Genomic DNA, 21,256 nt, shown 5'->3' with positions numbered 1-21,256 from the left:
AGACTTACCTGATTTTACCACTGGGGGTACTATTCCTCTTCACGGGTCGGCGCAGCTTCCACTGCATCTTCGCCGAAGCCCGGCCCCTAAGGGGAAACAAAATGACAGCAGGGTGAAACAAAGGGACAAACAAGGGGAAACCTCCTCACCACAATAGACTTACCTGATTTTACCGCCGGAGGCATTATTCCCCGAGGCTTCATACTTTCTCTCAGCGCCTGAATAAGGGAGAAAGCAACAGGTTACATATTGACATTATTTTATCGAACTGTGTTGGATAATACAAATCCTTACCTGAATATTACCGGTTGCCACGAGGAACTCTTCGATGGGGTTAAGCTGCAACCTGCAAGGAATCGGACAAGAGCGAAAGTCAGTCATTTGAACTCTTACGAACTACATACTTACGGCGTCTTGCCGGGAATCTCAGAGTCAATATTGTTCTGGAACTCACCAATTCCTTCGAGCCAGTGAAGCAACTGATTATCTACGCGCCCCCGCGCTCAATGCAGGATGGAAAGCTCATCTTTCCAAACCATCAGGTGAGACTATAAGAGGGGACATCAAAGGTGATCAGTGGGGAGAACAGCGGGAGTGGGGGGGGGGGTTAACACTCATCTCCACGGGTGGTTAATTCCCTTTCTCCATTTGCAGAAGAATATTCCTATGGGCCAAGCAAACGAAGCTAGGGGGGGCCAGTCCAGTCTGTCATTTCGGCACTACGCGTCACATTGGTGGAGACCGCAGCTGTCCAGTTCAGATCGACGCCCCTGTGGGAGCCAGGTGAGCGTAACACTTAACTTCCCGGGGTAGAGGAGGTTGGTAGAACGGAGACTAGCCCAACTGTCTGCAGACATTGTGCGTCTACAGGAAACCCTCCTCCTGGAGGCAGACGAGAAACAAATGAACTTTAATAGATTCAAGAAGTGCTACTTCGCCATAGCAGGTGAAAAAAAATAAGAGGTGTGGCCCTCCTGTTTAGCTGGAATGTGTTACTGCAAAACGGGAACCCATGGGAATATTCTTGCTAGTTAAGGGTTACCTTCTTGAACAACCACCAACCTTAGCCTCCATTTACTGCCCGAATAACGCACAAGATCGGTTCCTACACAATATGATACCGACCATCCTAACATTCATGATCGGGGCGACTTCAATCTAGTCCCTGACCTGCAAATTGACAAAACGCTACCTCCAACGAGGGCGGATTTCTCATGAGCTATAGGGCTCGTCAAATTTCTCAGGGAATCAGGGACAGTGGATATTTAAAGGCTCAATAACATGGGTACAAAGGACTTCACCTTCTATTTACATGTGCACAAAGGTAGGCAGAATAGATCTGATCTTGATGTCTAGTGTCCTTTTCCCCTGTCTGGAGAGGGTACAAATTCACAAAAGAGCACGATCTGACCATGTACCTGTCATGGCAGACTTGCAAATTCACGGCTTCCCGAAACCTTGCCAGAGATGCTGGAAATTACAAGACTCCATCTTGCTAGCTACCTTAATTAGGAACTAACCAGCTGAGACACTCACCCACTATTTCAGGGAAACATATCAGGGGCCACGGTTTGGGATGCTATGAAGCCGGTGGTGCGAGAGGTTTTAATTAGTGCCGCAGTAGCGCAAAGACAGAGCGCTCAACTCCAGCAGACTAAATTAGAGCAGAGAATGGAGGAGCTGGAAAAGAGCTTCAAAAAATGCCAATCCACCAGAGGAGGTAGGGACCTCAAAAAAGCAAAAACCGCCCTAGAGATTCATTTAGCCAATAAATCAGCCAGATCGCTAGCATACACCAAGCAATACTATTGTATAAAAGTAATAAAACACACCGCCCGCTAGCCTATAAACTGAAAAAAGTCCATATGAGAAATTATATTCTAATACTCAAGGGGGGGGGAATGGAGTAACAAGGTATGCAAAGGAGTTTGGGGGCAGTGGACAGAGAAAATGCAGATGCTGGTAGGACACCAAGGCTCAAACTCACTATTTGGGATCTATTAGAAAAGGTACCCCCCTCTGTTCAGCTGAATGCTGTAGAACGGCCGATCACAACAGAGGAAATGGCAGAGGCAATAAAATCTCTGAAGAGTGCTACCCCGGGTCCCGACGGGCTCACGGCTCGGTTTTATAAGGTATCTGCCCATATTCTAGCCCTGCAGCTTTCCACCCTATTCAATTCCTTCCTAACAGGCAGTATCACCCCATCTACAGAAGAATCACAGACAGTACTCACCCCTAAACCAGGTAAGGACCCCGAGTGTTGGAGCAAATTCAGCTGATCACGGGATTGACTATTCCATGGGACCCAGGCATAATGCTTTTGGGGGACACAGGGCCTTTCCACTAACGGGCCACATAGGAAACATATGCACCCAATTACTTACCATGGCCAAAATCACCATAGCTTGCTTGTGGAATCACCCCGACGGCCCTGCACTCCCCCATGTGGTGGGCGAAATGTTGGGACACAGTCGCTGAAAAAAATCACCCCCATCCGCCTGGAGAAAATGAACACATTTCAAGCACTTGGGCCCCCTTCCTAGAATACTCTGAGAAATTCCCAAGGTTATCTTACCGTCCCCCCATAACCCGTTGGCTCAAATAGCACTACCGAGAGGGCCGACCCAAAACCAGAATGCAACAACTCTAATCGGCACAACAGACTTACTAAAGCCCTGGAAACAGTGTTTATGAAAACCCCACGCTCAAACACAGTAGGACTTGCTACAACACTAAACAATTAAATAGCACTATCCCCGAGACATGAACACTGGAATGTACCCCTGCACCCAATTGTACTCGCCTTGTCTGCATATATGTCTAATAGCCATGTTGATATATACAATATGAAAATGTTTAATAAAATGTTTTGTTGAAAAAAAAAATGTGTCAGATATTTCTGGCAGACCAGTTAGCATAAGGGAACCAACAGTGTCGCAAAAATGCCATCTCTAGTCAGAACCAAAATATTTCAAATATGTCCCACTTTACCTCCTGCTTGCAGTTGAATCACATACTTGCCAACCCTACCGATTTAGGCGGTAGGCTATGTCTTTTTTAAGCACTCCTACTGCCTACAGATTTGGGGTGTTTGCTCCTACAGCTATTTTTCGGTCAAATTGCTTTCTGGCTCCCCAGTCGCTGATGCCTGGGAGCGAGATCCAGACACAGCCACTAGCTGCCGATCTCAGAGCTGCAGAATGAAAGCATTGTTAGTGCTTGTGGGATTTTCTGGTGGGTGAAGTCCTTCATTTGATTGACATGATGAACTGTGACTGACCTTACGTAACTGAGCGCTCGTGTGCAGAGGACGTCGGGACGTCACTGGAACATTAAACCTCAGTGTGTGTTCAGACTGGGACGAACTTGCGCAGTTGTACTCAATAGTTTGGCTTTTGCGGGTGTCCAAAAAGGAGGGGAAAAAAAATAAAAATAGCACTGTGGCATCAAGAGAAGGTAGAGGGATGCCGGTGTGAATAATGATGGGTGGTGCAAGAAGCACAGACTGAATGGGATGAGTCTCGTTCTCATGCCATTATCATTTGAAGGACCTGATAAGCATTTCATTAGGAGGTCCCATGTTCAGGGGGGGGTCGAAGGGACAACTGTTTTTTAACCTGCTAATTTGTCGACTATTACAATCGCTAATGCTAACACTGATGCTATTAAACAGGGTAGCAAACACTTTATATAAAAAGATTATTGGATAGCTTTACATTTTACAGTGCTTTTGTGCATTTTCTGATTCAGAGAGAGCACTCGCTGAAGTCATTTTAGCATTTGGTTTGGAAGTTTGTTTTCTTGGCAGTGTTTCTGAGTGCAGAGGCGTTGACAGAGGTGGGTGGGTGCGGAGGGGAATACTTTAGACATTTGGAACGTGAGCTGAAGACTCATTCTGCCAGGACTGCTTGTGGCATCCCCGACCGGCCCTGGGCCTTAGGCTGTAAATTATACTTCTGTTTCTTGGCTATGAGAAGCACCCTATATCATATATTGGTTCTGTTAAAGGCAAATAGAGACAACCCTCCACTTGCTCTGGTCTTGCCAAATGATCCAGACTTTTTGAGAGGCTACAAAGTCTGTATGCAATAAATATATATCTGCTTTCTAAATGCTTCTGTCCAAAGGCCAAGCCTGCGAGATATGCAAAACCTGACAAAAGGTTCCGACGTCTAAGGTATGTGTCTTGTCAGGCGAGTGCCAGGAATTACAGAGTTTCCTGTCCCCGGAGAGGTCCCTCGCAGTAGTGCCACGCCTTAGATGCCTCTGGAGTGTGGTAATGAAGCATGTGTACCGCTGAGGTGAGGCTGCAGGAGTCTGATAGTAAGGTGCCATCCATCATTTCCAGGTGGGAGCTCTGAGCAGAGCACAGGTCTGGTAGAGTAACAAATGTGCATTGTTCCGTTTTGACTTTCCAAATTATTATTCCACAACAATCACTTTAATGGGATTGTTTTTAAACGCCCCACCTTGTTGTTTTCAGATCACCCTCAGCTATGGGAGGTTAATGGCCGATGGGAGTGCAATAGGAAGAATCAGGCTGTAAAGTGTAAATTAATGGGGCTGGTTTTATGCAAGGAATGTGAAGCAAAGTTACAGGTTTGGGGGTACAGGAAGTTGAGGCAGTGTGGGACTTGGGGGATTCAGATGTACAGCATATCTGGGTACCCGAAGCACAAGTCCTTGAGTGCAGAAGCAAGCAGCACCTAAGCTAAATCAGAAGGGTCTGAGGTAGTAAGTTGAACATATCCAGAGTTTGGATGGTGTGTGCAGAACAGAGAACACATAGGGAGGGTATGGAACAAAAATGAAGTCAAGGAATACATACAATGATGGCAGTTGGTGTGCTGGTCTGGTAGCTGTCGAGTGACGCATCTCCTCCTTCCCCCGCATCATGTGATATTACAGTTGGGTTAGAGCAGAGTTGCACAGAGCACATGCAGAGCTTTTTTGATGGGGCATGCAAAAAAGCTGCAGCCTGCAGTACTGCTTTGGCGGTAGCATGGTGTTGAGTTTATTTCAGGGGCAGTGGTTGTGATTGGATGGTCCCAGCTGACTATGTGTGGGGGGAGGGCCCATTTCAACATGATGGTTGAGGGAAAGCTTGCTCGGAGTGGAAAACAGTCTGAGGCACCTGTGGGGTGCATACATTTTATTGCAGACAGAGAAATACAAGGGGGCGGGGGGTCTTATTGACACCGATTAACAGAAGATTGCTAGATAGCAGGGAGCTGAAACAATAAATGCCCACTGAAAAGCTATAAATCCTTTGTGGGTGTTGCAGAGGAACTGGTGTTCAAGGCAACAAGGTGATGACACTTTTGTATACCCCAAGGGAAATGATTGTGGGAAGGGCTCCAACAAACGCAGCTTTTAAGGCGAGCGCCATTTAATTCAATTTGTTATGCATAGAATCTTATGTTTCAGGGCCATATGACCAGTGATGTTATTTCTGGAGGAAGCACTGGGTCTGGAGGCCCACTCGACCCTTCCAAGATGGCTGCCACCATGCCTTTGTCAACACTAGGCTCCCGAGCTGCCTTGGGCATGCAACATCCTGATTGGGCAATTCCCGAATTTGGACACGCCGCCCCCCCGAGCTAAGAGGTGAAGCCAGCCCCCACAGAAGGCCGACGTCTATGGTCTGTCGGTCTTAGCCACACTACGCACAAAGCTACGCATGCGGCGCGCGATGCAGCCCTACCCAGCATCAACTCAAATGGTAAGCTAATCTTTGCCACTAGTCCAGCTAATCTGTAAACCAAAGCCCTTAATCCATCGTATACAAAATCCATAATACACCTGACATGCGCCCAGCTTATTCCTTTGCCTTCCCCTACTGTCTTCCTCATGCCAGCATTGGCTTTGTCCCTGTAATGAGCACAACAGCAGAAGCCTGCATTCCAACCCTGCCCGCCCTCCTCATGAGTTCGGTCATAGCGTCGCACAGCACGGTCACAAACCGAGACATTCATCAGCACGGCTGGAGATTCTGATTACAACCCGCACTATGCTCTTACCGCCGCTTGCAATACGACTGTGCAACTCACTTTGCTGAACGATGCAAGGTCTGTGCACATTTAGAAAATATAGATGGCCGTCAGCACCAACGTCTACACTTCAGGTCCAGTCCCGAAGGGAGCTACTGAACTTCCTATACACACCAATTACATCAAGGAGCTTATGAGGGAAGCCCTCCACCTACCGTGCACAACCCCACGCTCTACAGCCCAAAGAAACACCAATTGGCGTTGGCGTAAAATTAAATTGTACACCGGCACTGTGCCTGCCCACGCCCATTGAGCTCTAGGAACATATTCTTGAGAATTTGCGCGGACAAGTCACAAGACGCCCGCCCCACTGCCACGATGCACCCGCTGATGACCACAGTCCACTGCCAACCACTACCTGTACCAGCCACCTCCCCAGGCCTTGCAGGTCTGTCACTCTCTATAGCTACTGCTGCTAAACACATTTGCGCTGGAAATCCAGGCAACACCACTTCTCTGCCTCTCAACCTATCTGCAAGGCCGCCGTATCCATACCTACCCCCACCACCAATGCTGCCAAGCATAATTATCATGCTACAAACAATTGTATGCATACTCACCAAAATGCGCACTCAAAATGCCCCATGAATGCTACCACAAGGGCTGCACCCAATATCGCTGCTACTGATCATGCCTGTACTGCACCCAATAATGTTTTTGTTGATCATGCCTGTCCCGTACCCAATATTGATGCTGTTGATCATGCCTGTGCCACATCCAATAATGCTAACCCTGCTTGGCATGCTAGTGTCACTACTACACTTATATAACCAAACGCAACTCCTTCAGGCCCCTTACTCTTCACTTCATGTGCCACCTCATCACCCGACACAAACAAACCCATCAGGCTAGCCCCAAACCCCATATGACCACTGATCTACCATCAGGGAAAGTCAGCCATAAACACTGACTCTATAGTCTGCACCACTCTGCAAGTAAACTCACAGATCAAGACACCCGACACACACCCCTCCACTCCTAACAATCACCCCTCTCTGCAATCGGGGGAAGTATCACCACTTGCCACCCACCACCCTAATGACCCTCACGACACTAATGTCAAAACCCCTTCATTGAACTGTGCATTGATCAACGCAGGCTCCGACAGCCCACCCCCTAGACATCCATGACCATCTCGCAACCTAGACGCCCTAGCCATCACGGAAACGTGACTTCATGAAGCCAAAGGCCCAGCTTTATATCTAGCCATCCCTCCAGGTTACACTATGTATCGCAGAGATAGACCAAACACCAGAAAAGGAGGAGTTGCTTTACTGCCCAAAGACTACCTCACCATAAGGCCCTTTGACACCTCCCTAAAGGGAAATGCAGACATCTTTTCACTTAAACTCACCACTTCACCCACCAGCACCATCACTATCCACATCATCTATGGCCCACGAGGCCTAACCCTCACCTTTGAGGAAAACCTTCTCCACACCCTAGGAGACAATATAAAGGCCACATCTCAAATCATCATCGTCAGTGACCTCCACGAAGGCCTCAACAAACCCTCCGATCACTAGGCCACCTCAATATCAAAATCCCTGAAAGCTCTGAATTTCAGCCAGGGGATCAATGATTACACCCACTCCAAGGGCTGCACACTCGACTGGATCGCAGTACTCAAATGCCAGATCACCATTGAATCCAATAACCCTTACCCATGGACAGACCACCACATCATTACATTCAACATTCTTCACACCATAAATAATAAAACCACTACTCCAACTTTACCACCTGCCTTAACCCGCAGCTCGCCCCATACCCAAACTAGAACCACCTCTCATCAGTGACACGAATTTCTTAGCAAAACTCTACACCACTATCCTAGCATCCGCAGTAGACACGGTCACCCCTTCCTAACAGAATGAAAAGCCAAACCTGTAAGACAATTGAATTCATGGTACACACCTGGCCTACATGATCGGAGACAAAAAGCGATCAGCAGAATCATTCTGGAGAAAGAAAACCTCGGACGACTCAAAATTAGAGTTTGTCAAAGCCTCCAAAACCTACAAACAAGCCATCATCTCAGCTAAATCTAACACATTCTACTCCATAATAGCCAATGCTAAATCAGGCACAAAGGAAATCTTCACCATCCTCAGAGAGCTCGAAACACCCTCCGCCCCATCCTCCTCCATCACTAAGGATGAAACCTGGTGCATAAATATCCAAAATGCCATGATCAACAAACTAGACACAATATAAAATATCCACTCCAAACTATCCACTCTGCAACACAAAGAAAGTCTCACCTCTTCCATTCCGACCTTCCCACAGTTCAGCTTCCAGCCAGTCACAGAGTTAGAAGTCCTATCTATCCTAAAAAGCCTTAAAACATCCAATATATGCCCAGCCAGCGTTATCAAGGACTGTGCCGAAGCCCTAGCACCCCTCATCAATGACTCCTTTGACACAGCCCACTAGCCTCAAAGAAGCCTGGGTTCTCCCACTCCTTGACCCAACAGCCCCCAATAACTACCCCCCGATCACAACTATGCCATTCCTTCTTAAAATCATAGATCGAGTAGCTTACCTACAAATACAACACTACCTAGAAACTAATCACATTCTAGGAATGTGCCAATCTGGCTTCAGCCCAGGCCATGGTGCAGAATCAGCATTGCTCGACCTAAAAAATCAGATAGACTAGTTCAGAGACATGGGAAAGCCAGCCCTCCTACTACTCCTTGATTTGTCAGCAGCGTTCAACCAAGTAGATCACAGAATCCTTTGAACCCACCTTACCTCCTCAGCGAACTTCTCCACCGAAGCCACAGCATGGGTCACCTCATTTCTAGATCTGGATCCCTCTTTCCTCTACTTTTCGCCCCATCGCTTCTTCCATTCTTATCTAAACTCCTAGAAAGAACTGTCTATACGCAGATCTCTTCTTTCCTAAATAAATGTGCGCATCCTGTCCCCCCCCGTTCCCACCCGCAACACCCCTTGCAATCCGGCTTCAGTTGTGCTCACTCAACAGAAATGCCATTATTACGTCTCACTCCTTACTGCCGAGAAAAACAAGTTTTCTTCCATATTTATTCGCCTTGATCTATCAGCCACTTTCAATACTGTTGAACATCCTATCCCTTCTCTCCTCTCTGCTCCCTTGGCTTCTCTGGCACTGTCCTGAATTGGTTCCATTTCTATCCCATGAACCGCTTCTAGACTCTCTTGGGTGGGCCATGTCTCCTCATGCCCTACTCAACGGCGTCCCCCAAAGTTCTGTTCTTGGACCCTTGCACCTCTCTTTACACTATTCTATGGTCTTCAATGGTCAAACCATTCAATCTTTTCTGTCACTTGTATGCCGACGATTCACATGTTTTCTCCTCGTTCTTTGACACCATCATATCCTTGTGCCTCCTTGCTATTCAGTGTTAGATGTTTGTTCATTTCCTTCACCAGAACCCTTTCAAAGCTGAAATTCACTTCTTTCCACCTTCTTCTGCTGCTCCCTGTGTGTTCCGTTTCTTCCTACTACCCTCTCCTTCTCACACTCTGCCGGCAATTTCAGTCATTTTCGACTCGTCGCTCATCTCTCTAAAACAGCCAATATATGCCACTTTCATCTTTATAATCTTCGTAGTGCCCACCCTTTTCTTTCCTTCCATGTTACCAAACTTATCTGTCCTCATCTTTTCTGTACGGCTCTTCCTACTTCTCATCTCACTCCTCTCCACCAACAACTCTACCATCCGTCAATTCTTTCTTCTACTGTCACACTCTTCTGTTTGCTCAAACTCCATCCTACCTATGGAAGTCTTCATGGTTTTGCCCCGCCCACATCTATCTCTTTCTATTCCCCTTCTTGCCCTCTACATTCCCAATCTCCTTTCAGTTTTCAAACCTCAATATGCTTCTTATTTCCACTCATTCACACTCCTTACTCCTAAATCCTGTCCCCTCTCTTCCTATTCGCTTTCCTCCTACTTACCATATTTTGCGTACTCGCCTGAAGGACCACTTGCTTTCGGCTCTTTCAGCACCTAACTTTTCCCTCTGTTGTATTTATTCCTTGTTCATTATAATGTATTACTGATTCTGTAAATCGCTTTGGCGAAAGCACTCAAATACAAATCCAAACCCTGCCAGGACTGCACACCTGATGTAAACCATGCCATGCATCTCATAGGCCAGTGCATCTGCAACACTTGAGAGCCCTCATCAGGAGTTAGACACTTGTATCACCTCAAAAGGCAAATAGTGGCAGTCAGGAGATGGGGAGGGCCCATAGGTACCAGCCCTGTTTGCCAAGACTACACGTCTCAGCGACACCACAGAACTATAGTGTGACAATCTTAACAGAACCTTTCACAAGCAATCCTTTGAGATGGTAAACCATGACACAATTTTATGTAAAAGTGCACTTTATAAATATCCTGTAACAAAGTATCAAACAACTAAGCAGCTTCACAATCAGGGGTGAATCAAACAGAGCTTACATTATGGATCAAGGTTTCCCCAATTAACATTGCGAAGATATCTGTGAATGTTACTGGCTGTCCAGAGCTTTTCTTCTTCCACAGGCCATCTAAGTATCGCATCACTTTTTGAGGTGTGAGCAGGAAAATTGGGTTATGACTGACACACTGCATTAATTCCTCGTTGATTTCGCTAGGTCCTTTTTTTGGGAACTCAGGATGAGAGTATAAGGTAGACATGTACCTGTGAATGAACAGAATAGAGAACATCATTAACACACACAGAACTGAAATTATTTTTCAGGAAATATGCAGCTAATACACTGTTCAACTATGAAATCAATGGTGAAAACAAAAGACAATAAAAGACTTGCACTTAAGTACCCTTTGATTTTTAAGGTTACTAAGTCCAAGAGTGACATTTAGGCATACCATTTATTTATTCCCTCAAAGCGGCCATTCTTCTAACACATTTTGCCACCATTATGCCTCCAAAATATCCCCAATACACGTCTGAAAGCCATACAAGACGTTATCTTGGGTTTCACCACTAGGTATCTCATGGTAATTCAACAAGCGCTAAGGCATCTGCACATGCATGTCCTGTTAACTAGACTACAAGCACCAGGTTTGAGCTGGATCATCAAAGCTATGCATATATTTGCATTTCAATTTTTATTTCAGCCATTTAACAAAAAAAGATTTGCACCGGCATATTTTTCACTCTGCCAAAAATACATCCAAAATATGAGATTATTCAAAATGTATGCTCCCAGGATCAAACTCTACATCAACAATACTCGCATTTTTAGAAGTCTCATGAATTAACTGTTCATCCTGTATAAAGTCTTATCAGTAAACATGTACTAGACAGTTGGTATTTAAAAACTGTCACAGATATTTATGGCAGAGTACAGTTGGCATAAGGGATCCTACTGGCTCGCAATAAGGTCATCAATAATCCGAACCAAAATATTTCAAATATGTCCCCACTTTGATACCTCCTGTTTGTAGGTGAATAGTACTGCAGAAAGGCATAATTAGATAACATTCAGACATTTCTCCAGTTCATTCACCTTTGGTAAACGAGTATTTGGTAACAAGATGTTTATTGGAGGGTAGCAATCAGCCACAAACCGTATTTTACAGTGGTCAATTGAGTCAATATACACACATTTGCCAATGGCCTGGGTGTACCGTACCACTGCTAACCACCCCACACGAGTATTAAAGCAGTCTCATTTCTCCACCAAATGCAATATGGCCATTTCAATTGACTAAAGTAGGAAATATCAGCCCAACAATACTGTTAAAATGATTGTTAACCTGTTTTAAAACAAACAATTTAATGAATTTTCCAGCAAAAAAGAACAAGAATATTCAAATGTATCAATTACACAAACAGAGCATATACTCTAAGCAACAATGTATCCATTATTCAAATAATAAAAAAACACTAATCATACAATTGATTAAAAGTGCTATACATATCGTCATATTTATCTTGTTGCTTCAGAAGTTGGAAAGTCACCCTTTCTCTGCCAGAAAGGATTGACAGGCTATGTAGCCAGTCATCAACCGTAGGCCTATTATCACTCTTTCAGAACCTCAAGATGTGCTTCTTGGCCATTAGAACTGCTCTCTAGGTCCAAAAGAGTTCACACCTTTAGACAAAATGATATTAGCAGGGAACAAATCCAGCAGACAGTTCATCGGAATACGTGAGACCCAACACAAGAACCATAGGTTGAAAAACCTAATCTCATAACAATTTAACCTTCTGACACAGCCAAAACATGTGTAGAGTAGTACCCACACACCTTTTACAGTTCCAACAACTATTGTCCCGACTGCTTACAAGACCACATTTTCCACAGGGAGCAATACATGTAACCAGTTCTCTTCTGTTGGGTAAAACGCAGATACAAATCTACTAGGGCCTGCGCACATATACAGACCCAACCAATATCAGACAGAGTATGTTCCAAATCCGAATCCCAAGCAAATCTACCATGTTGAGAGGTCGTATCAAGATCAGAAGGAGAGAAGTCTATAGAGCGTAAAAGCAGAAAGTGGTATGCTTTTAGACAAGTGTAAAACAACATGTCTCTCCGACAGAGGCCTTAAACTAACAGGGAGCCTCTTTTCCATATAAAGTACAGTATCAAGTGGGAATGAGGAGACAGAATTACTCTCAATGAGGACTATCCATATGATCTGCCCTAAGCCAATGGTGCAGTGTGTGCAGCATATTAGCACAGATATTGTATTCTGGCAAATCCAAAGCCTTCCAAGTGCGCCAGCCTCTGGAGAACATCCTTTGGGATTCTTGCTTTCCCACCATCGCCCCATAACGATGTATTAAACACTTTATTTAGGGAGGCCACTAGAGGGCACGTTCATGGCAGTCACCTGAACGTAGAGCTGAGTGTTCAGAGGGTCCAAAACGGTGTGAGCCCCCATCTCAAACCCCCACAGAAATGCAGACAATAGAGCATAGGAGCTATGAAGCTCTGTGGAACAGCTGGGTGAGATTTTGGAGAAAAAGCCGAAGAAGGTGCAGCTTTGAAGAGCAGCCTTGCAAGCCACTTGAATTGCACCGGTTGTTTCAACGTCTGCGGCCTGAGCGTACCTCCATGGTATAGAGGTGCCTGGACTCTGGTGGGGACTGTGCCCTGAGGCATCAAGACTGCGAGCCAGAGATTTAGGTCTGCGGGAAGTACAGAGCTCTGTCCCACCGGTTTGAGTTTTTGTCACAATCAGCCTTGGAGAGAATTGTGGAGAGCAGGTTGAAAATAAATTCTGCCAACTTGCGGGAGGGGGTATCTAAAGTTAAGTGTTACAAGTTTAGATTGTGTGTTCAATGATTTATGCTGTGGGGAAAAGGGTATGGCTGTAGCTGGGTAGGAGGTCCAGGGGGAGGGAGAGAAAAGGAGGGGTGTTCGGGGAGTTGGGGGGGGGGGGGGATGTTCCTCGGGGAGATCGGTAAAATGCCTTCATGTGGGAGCATTATGTAATCTGTTCTTAAAGGACTCTTAGAGAGTTGGTTAACTTTGGTTTGCACGTTGTGATGTTGATAAGTTCAAGTTTGATGTACACCTGTGCTGAAATGGAAATGGAATGGGAGGAGCGGGTTGACCGGTTCAGCTTGCCACTGGTCCCAAGGTTCTGAGTGGCAGAGTCAATTCGGGCCAACTCGATAGGGCGAGACTGACACTGCGCAAAATCATTCTGGGACGGCCTAGGAAGAGTGGGGTGGGATATGGCAATTTTACAAGAGACTCACTTGCTTACCCAAGATGAGAAGAGACTCAAATACAAGGGGTTCCCACAGGGTTATTTCAGTAGTGCAGGATTAAAAGAAAGGGAGTGCCCATTCTGCTGAGGAGGAAAATTCCAATCAAAGTGGGAGCGGTTAAAGCGGACCCCGAGGGGAGGTACCTAGCAGTACAGGGCTTGTTAGAGGGATTACCATTGACGGTGGTGGGGCTGTATGGACCAAATGATAACCAGGATCTCTTCGTCCATGGTCTGGTCCTGATTATTTTGGAGATTAAGGAGGGAGCGATGATTATAGGAGGGGATTTAATTTGTGTGGTAAACCCTCATATGGATACGACTACCCCTGCGTCACAGGCGGATCTCCAAGGTTTTAGGGCAATCACAAGTATGTTACGAGAATTCGATCTGATAGAGGCATGGCATGAGTGGGACTTCACATTTTTCTCGTCAGTACACAAATCTTTCTCCAGAATAGATTTGATTAGGACCTCTACATCCCTCGAACGTTATACAGAGGCTGTGGAAATAGAATCCACGCAACACACTGACCACGCTCCTGTGACACTCTCCCTACGGGAACTCATTGTAAACCCCTCAGTGCGAGCCCCACAGTAGTTAAATAATGCAGCGCTGAGAGATCCGGTGGCAAGGCGGGAAATGGGTGAGGTAATTGAGAACTACTTCAGGGACAATGACACTGGGGAGCTTGCAATTGGCCTTGTATGGGATGCAGGAAAGGTAGTGTTGCGAGGGGAACTTATAGGGAAAAAGGCAGCCCTGACTTGAACGAAGGCCCTCACTTCATGACAGGCAAAAGGAACATAAAAGGAGGAACACACTCCAGTCCCTTAGAGCCCTCAGGGTTGCACGAGCCAAGACAGAGGCCGTACAGGCAGGCACAGCAGCCAACTCCCTAATAAATGCCAAACAATACTACACCACGGGTGACCAGGCAAACAAATCCTTAGTGGGCAAATTGAAATTAGCACAGACACAATTGAATAGGAGCCCTGCGAAAATGGGAGGGGATTATCTGCTGGGGGGAAAAGGAGAACATACCGATTATGGAACCATATTTCTCCAAATTCTTGGGAGAAAGTGCATCTGGGCTGGAGGCTGCCGGGGCTCTTCCCAAGCTGTCGGAGGCAGATAAGGTTGTAATGGAGTGCCCGATCACGGCCCTGGAAATCAAAGCTCCAGGTCCTGATGGGTTCCCCAATGTCTTCTACAAATGTTTTTGGGGTCAATTATTCCCCCAGAAGGTGAAGCTTTTTAAATCCTTTGGGACAACCGGGCAGACAAACGCAGATTATTGAGGACTCCTCTGCACTACTTCGCCTCACAACTGACAACACCCAAGGCTTTACTTCATTATGAGTTGTGAGACCCAGGGAAACTCTTAAGAGAAAATGTATACTGCACACAAGGTCTGTTTTGAAATCTGGGGTTATGTGCGAACCATCTTTCAATAATGAGGTCAGTAATTGACCTCTTGAAGGAGTCCCTGGACATTGCAAACTCAATCTTGTCAATGGAAGCAGAGGTAAAGTTGTTGAATTCTGGAATTGGAGACTTATTGACCACACCAGGGAATGGCTGTTCAGAAGGTAAAAATGCCCCGTGGTTGACTCCTAACCAGTGGTAGTATCCTCGTGCTACACTAAGAAGAGCAAGCTCAGCACCCTTTAGTAGTGGCCACAAAAGGCACACAGTGGCACCCAATGGGTCATTAAATCATTTAGGTGACCAACCTGTAGACTCGCAAAAACCGCAAATAGTGCACCAAATCCAACTAATAAAATAGTCACAATCTTTGCAATCAAGTAAATCAATTCAGGTGGTCCCCAAAGAGTTGGGTCTGCCCCTTCAAAGTTTTCTCACAGTCTCACTTGTTGGTGCCAGCCATTGTCCCTCTAGGACTTCCATTCATTTACCACCTGCCTGGGTTAGGTACCGTAGTGAAGTCTCTCCAGCTTGAATCTACTGTTTGCCTAATGATGAAGACAATTTACTTGATCAACTATAGAACTAGCCTCAACATGCAACCAAGAAGTTAGATTAAATGCGAGATGGATGGTGTCAAGGAGGAATGTTCAGAGGAGAAATCTGGTGAGAAGTGAAAGATCTAAGGGGTAGTTAACAGTTAAGGAAGTCAAGAGCCCAAAGCGAGAGTCAGTTAAGACCACCCTTGACAAAGGGGGAAAAGGAAAGACATAGAAAGGAGAACCTCTGCCTGTATTGCGGGGATAGCATCACTTTGTGGGAAGATGACCACAAACACCCCAAACATTTTCATCTTTCCGGACAAAGGAACAGCAGGTGGCAATTAGAATACAGATGGCAGTGCCACATATTCTAAAAGTATCCTTACATTGGGAAGGCAAGTGGAGGTGTAGTGGTCCAAGTATGATTGACTCGGGTGTCAAGGGGAACTTCATGCACAAGAAATCAGCTAGGCATCTGGGGGTGCCAATTGTTTCCAGAATAGGTCAGGTCAGTATATGGGAATCAGTTATCAGGACCCAGTTATCGTCAGAACCCATTACTCATAAAATTAAATTGTTGGAAGTAAAATTGTTAGGCCATCACAGGGAGGAACTGGTGTTTCAGTTTATCAATGCTCCCCAATGAAAAATAATTCTTGGTATGCCATGGTTAATGCTACACAAACCTATAATAGATTGGGGAAAAAGAACTGTGGAGTTTGTGAAGGCGAGCGTCCCCAGATAGCACGACCCTCCTCGCAATGAGAGGCAATAACGGACTCTCCCACGAATGGGAATAAGGCTGGGACCAAGTGCGGGTGAGCTTAAGGGAAGCTTTATTCAAGTCAAATAGGGCATGCAAAGAACTCTGCAAACTCAGAGCGCTCTGTCTGACAATCGCAAAGACAGGCATTTATATTTCCAAAAAGTGTCATAGGCACCTACACACTATATGGGGCACATGTACATGGGGATTGGGTGGCGTCGACTAACTATATGTGCAGTTGTGATGCGTCGCTCCGTGGTTGGTGGACACCGTCAGGTGCCAACGTGGGGTGGGCAGGTCAGCTGGGCTCATCTGGGAGGCGCTATCCGGTCAGGCGTGGTCAGTGTCATTGATGGACGTCTTTCTTGGCTTTCTGCCCTAAGGGCCAGGCACACCCCATTCATTCAATGCAGCAATGTCAGTTGCCTTGTAAATCCTACCATAGGTTATTCTACAAGTTAATACAACACAGGAGGAATGCGCATTAGATCGGGTTCTTTGGCGATACATCAATACAGGGTTGCTGTTATTATGTTGACTAGGTATCATAGGCCACGGGGATCGGGTCTCAGGGCACGGGGTAAGCTGTCTGAGCTTTGGGTCTCGTTAGAAGTCATGACGGATGCTTTTACACAATGCTGGTGCAATATTAGGTGCCTTTTACAAGAGTCATTAATCTGGGGTGAACTGGTGGGTTGTGGGACCTATGAGGGGGCGCCTCTGGTTATGGCCTGATTTTGCTGCTGGGCTGTAAATAATTCAGGTGGCTGTTCGTGGCCATGTGAGCTGCGGGGGAATCATGAATGCTTGAAGCGGCTAAAGCCGAATTGGGGGAGGTGAAGCGATGTAGCTCGGCCTTTGCTTTCTCTGGCAGGCTTCAATGGGAAGGGAGGGGAGGTGGCCTTGGATATGCCCGCGATGATAGCCTTCTTGCAAGCTGCAAATTGTATTGAATTGTATTGAAGGCGAAAGGATTCGTATAATGTAAAAATGGCTAAGGGGTTACATGTCTATAATATTTACATCAGTACATATTTATTTCAGAATTCGTTAACTATATCAACAGCTCTATTAGTCACTACAGGGTAAGTATTCGCAAGATTAGCAGCTTTAGCATCACATTGTAAACGCGATACATGAGGTACCATTAGGGTTAGTGGAGCACGCAGGAGCAACAGACCAATACGGTTGACAGCAGCAATACACGTTAAACTCGTACATTCACATTTGATGGTATTCTATGTATCTCTTAAAACAATTTACATAAGCTTGCAGTACTGTCGCGCTTGTGTTCCTTTGCACTCTAGCAGTATGAAGTTAGTCATGGCATAAGGACTTGGTATCGCTCTCTTTACATCACCCCTGGAGGAGCACATAGTAGGAGGCCAGGGGCCCTGAGTGGGTGCGCATACTGAGGGGGTTTGAGTATCGTGACCATGTGGTCACACAATGATACATTCTGCAGTTAGTAGCGTTTGTAGGTTTTTGCCACGTGGGTCGTGCAGAAGGGATACCATTGAAATGTAATATATATATATGTATGAGCAGTTTCTTGGTGTGGGGTTTGAGGCTTTTGTTTCATCGAGGACGGTTTACAGTTATTTTCCAAGCCAGCCCCGCTGCCCGGGTCATGCTGAGGATAATGATTCACTGCAGAAGGTGAAAGATACAGTGTTTGCTCTAACACTAGCTCAGGTCCGACTGCTCGTGGGAACGGGCTTTCAGTGGATCTGCCAAGGAGCAAGGGCAACAGGGTAGGCGAGGATTCTCTGGAGGTGGGGGCCGTGCTGCAGCGCACATGGAGTCATGTCTTAAGATGGCGTTCTGGTTTTCAAAATGGTTTCCTGGGCCTAGCCTAATACAGTAAGTTTGGTCAATGTGTCAGCCAGTGGTCCACCCACCACCTGGGCCCCGGTGGCAGGGGGTCCCCTGACGAGTCAGACATCACAAGGAGGGGACTGCAGGGGAGGGGGGTCTCTTTGACCTGTCCTCCCATACATTTGCCTCAGAGTTTTGCAGGGAACGATGCTTGCTTGGAGGTACTCACGATGAAAAGGGGAAGAAGAATCTGAGTTAGGAGCTTGTTTGGCAGGAAGTACAGTGGATGAACATTCAATAAGGGCAATAGTGGGAATTCTGCCTTCAGGATTTTGAAGAAGTATTCGATGAACAGGAAGCAATCTAATTGTCACTGCATCGCTCTTATGACTGCAAAATAGATCTTGAAGACGGAGCTCCAGTTCCATGTAACAGAATGTATGCATTAACAGAGCAGGAAAACGAACATCTGAAGGAGTACTTTGAGGAAAATTTGGCAAAAGGGTTAATTCAACATTCTCTGTCTCCCGTGGCATCACCTTTGTTCTTTGTGCCAAAAAAAGATAAAACATGGTGAACTTGCATCGACTACAGAACCTTAAACAAGATCACAATTAAGACACCCTCTCCCTTTGATATCAATAATGTTAGACAAAATTCAGGGCACAAAGATGTTCACGAAATTGGACCTCAGACGAGCTTTTCATTTCATTACAGTTCGGGAGAGAGATGAATGGAAGACTGTGTTCAGAACCAGGTTCGGCATCTCTGAATACCAAGTAATGCCATTTGGTCTCTGTAATGCCCAGGCTGCCTTCAAGTTTTTTCTAAATTAAGTGCTACAAGAGATTCTGGATATTTTCGTTATAGTGTACATAGATGACATTTTAATTTTCTCAAAGTATTTAACTCAGCACGTAGAGCATGTCCATAGAGCCTTCGAGAAGTTGAGGGATAATCATTTGTTTTCAAAAATGGAGAAAAGTCAATTTCACACAGAAAAGGGGGCGTTTTGGGGCTTTGTAATTTTGATGAAAGGTCTGGAAATAGACCAGAGTAAAATCCAAGCAGTGATCGATTGGCCAGCACCTACCTGTGTAAAAGGCATCCAAAGTTTCATCGGGTTTGCAGATTTTTATTGAAGATTCATTAGAGACTTTTCTCAGGTAGTGACGCCTCTTACTAGATTACTGAATAAAGGAAGGAGTTAGATTGGAGCATTGAAGCACAGGATGCCTTCCAGTATCTTAAGGAGAAATTCACTAAAGGACCGATTTTGTTACTTCCAGATGTGGAGTAGCCTTTCTTAGTTGAGGCTGATGCATCAGATACTGCAATGGGGGCAGCGCTTTACAACATGTGGTTGATTACAGGTCAGCTTCACCCAGTAGCATTTTTCTCCAGTAAATGTTTCCCTGCTGAATGGAATTACACTATTTCGGACCCGGAAATATTGGTCATAAAATCAGAATTTCAAGAGTGGAGACACTACCTTTTGGGAGCCTGACATAGGATGGCTGTTAACCAATCACAGAAGTGTTACTTTCCTGCGATAAGCCAAGACTAACTCCACACTAACTTTGTTGGTCTTTGTTTTTTGCTGAGTATGACATTGTCGTCATCTTCAAGCATAGTCGCCAGAATGGCAAGGCAGACGCTCAGTCTAGATGCCAGCCTGGAAGTGAAAAGGTACATTTGTCAGTTCCACTTCCCTTGTTGGAGGGCAAGAATTTTTTCGTAGGTGAGGTCCAAAAAGACAGACTTTGGTGAACCAATTCGCCATCAGTGGACTACAGAACAGTTGGAAGAATGGATCCTGTGAGGCAGGTCAAGAAGGGTCTTCCGTATTCTGATTCCAAATTACACTTACCTATTGAGAATCTGCGAGAAGAGGCTTTGAAAGAATGCCCTGATTCCTCACTTGCAGGCCATCCTGGTTATAGAAAGACTCTAGAATTACTTCGATGAGAATTTTGGTGGACAGGGATGAGAGAAGAGGTTTTGAATTATGTGAAGACCAGTGAAGTATTTGCTTGGGGCAAGACAAAACAAGAAGCCAGCTGGGTTCCTAAATTCGCTACAGATTCCTCTTTACCCATGGCACATGGTTTCAATGGATTACATTGTGGATCTACCTCCAGATAAAGACTGTACAACCATATGAGTTATTGTGGATGTGTTAATTATGGCTATGCACTTTATTCTGATCAAACGGCCTGCCACTGGAACAAGCTTTCCAACAAAATATAGTGAGGCTCCATGTTTTTCATAGCGAAGTAATCTCGGACAGAGGTACACAAAGGTACACAATTTGTTTCAAGATTTTGGCATGCTTTTTGCAAAGAGTGTGGAATTGATGTCAAGCTAAGCACAAGTTATCATCCGGAGGCTAATGGGCAGACTGAAGGGGTCAACCGGGAGCTTGGGAAGTATTTAAGCTGTTATCGAAGATCAGGAGAAGGCTGGGTGGAGTTTGTGAGGGGGTCAGGAATGAAAGCCAGACACAAAGGGGTTGGGAATATGCCTGTCTGAGCCTATTCTAAAGAGGAGTTTCCCTACCTAAAATCCAAAACTAAAAACAAAGGATCTGTCTTTGTCAGGATGCCATAAATCAAAAGCTGTCCTTGTGTGCAAAAAATCTATTTTGACCCTCACACTAAAACAAAATAATAAAGTGACAAGGCAAATTTCTAGAACTGGTATCTTTAAAAAGTGTTTTTACATGTAGGATAACTCCAACATAAATGTTCTCCAGAAATTGAAAATACCTTAACTCCAGAGGTGGGTTTCCCTTTCCCCTGGATTCTTCACTGGTATCACAAATGTCTCTGGGTCTAACAGTTCCTTTGTGTCTTTCTTGGCTCACAACAATCCTGTTAGACAAACACTGTTCAGCCTTTTAAGTTTGTCTTTAAC

General features: G+C 45.5%; 1 protein-coding gene across 1 annotated transcript in view; it reads right to left on the bottom strand.

Moving 5' to 3' along the window:
- The window catches only part of PLA2G4A (phospholipase A2 group IVA), a 2,090,704-nt gene that overhangs the window by 892,965 nt on the left and 1,176,483 nt on the right, over nucleotides 1-21,256 (bottom strand). Inside the window, exon 10 of the mRNA XM_069641387.1 lies at nucleotides 10,511-10,733. Coding sequence (XP_069497488.1) covers nucleotides 10,511-10,733 — 223 coding nt within the window. The remainder of the gene's footprint in view (nucleotides 1-10,510; nucleotides 10,734-21,256) is intronic.

Source organism: Ambystoma mexicanum, chromosome 1q (assembly GCF_040938575.1).
Source record: "Ambystoma mexicanum isolate Mex_15411 chromosome 1q, UKY_AmexF1_1, whole genome shotgun sequence".
Lineage (NCBI taxonomy): Eukaryota > Metazoa > Chordata > Amphibia > Caudata > Ambystomatidae > Ambystoma > Ambystoma mexicanum.
This window is presented reverse-complemented; position numbering and strand designations above follow the sequence as displayed.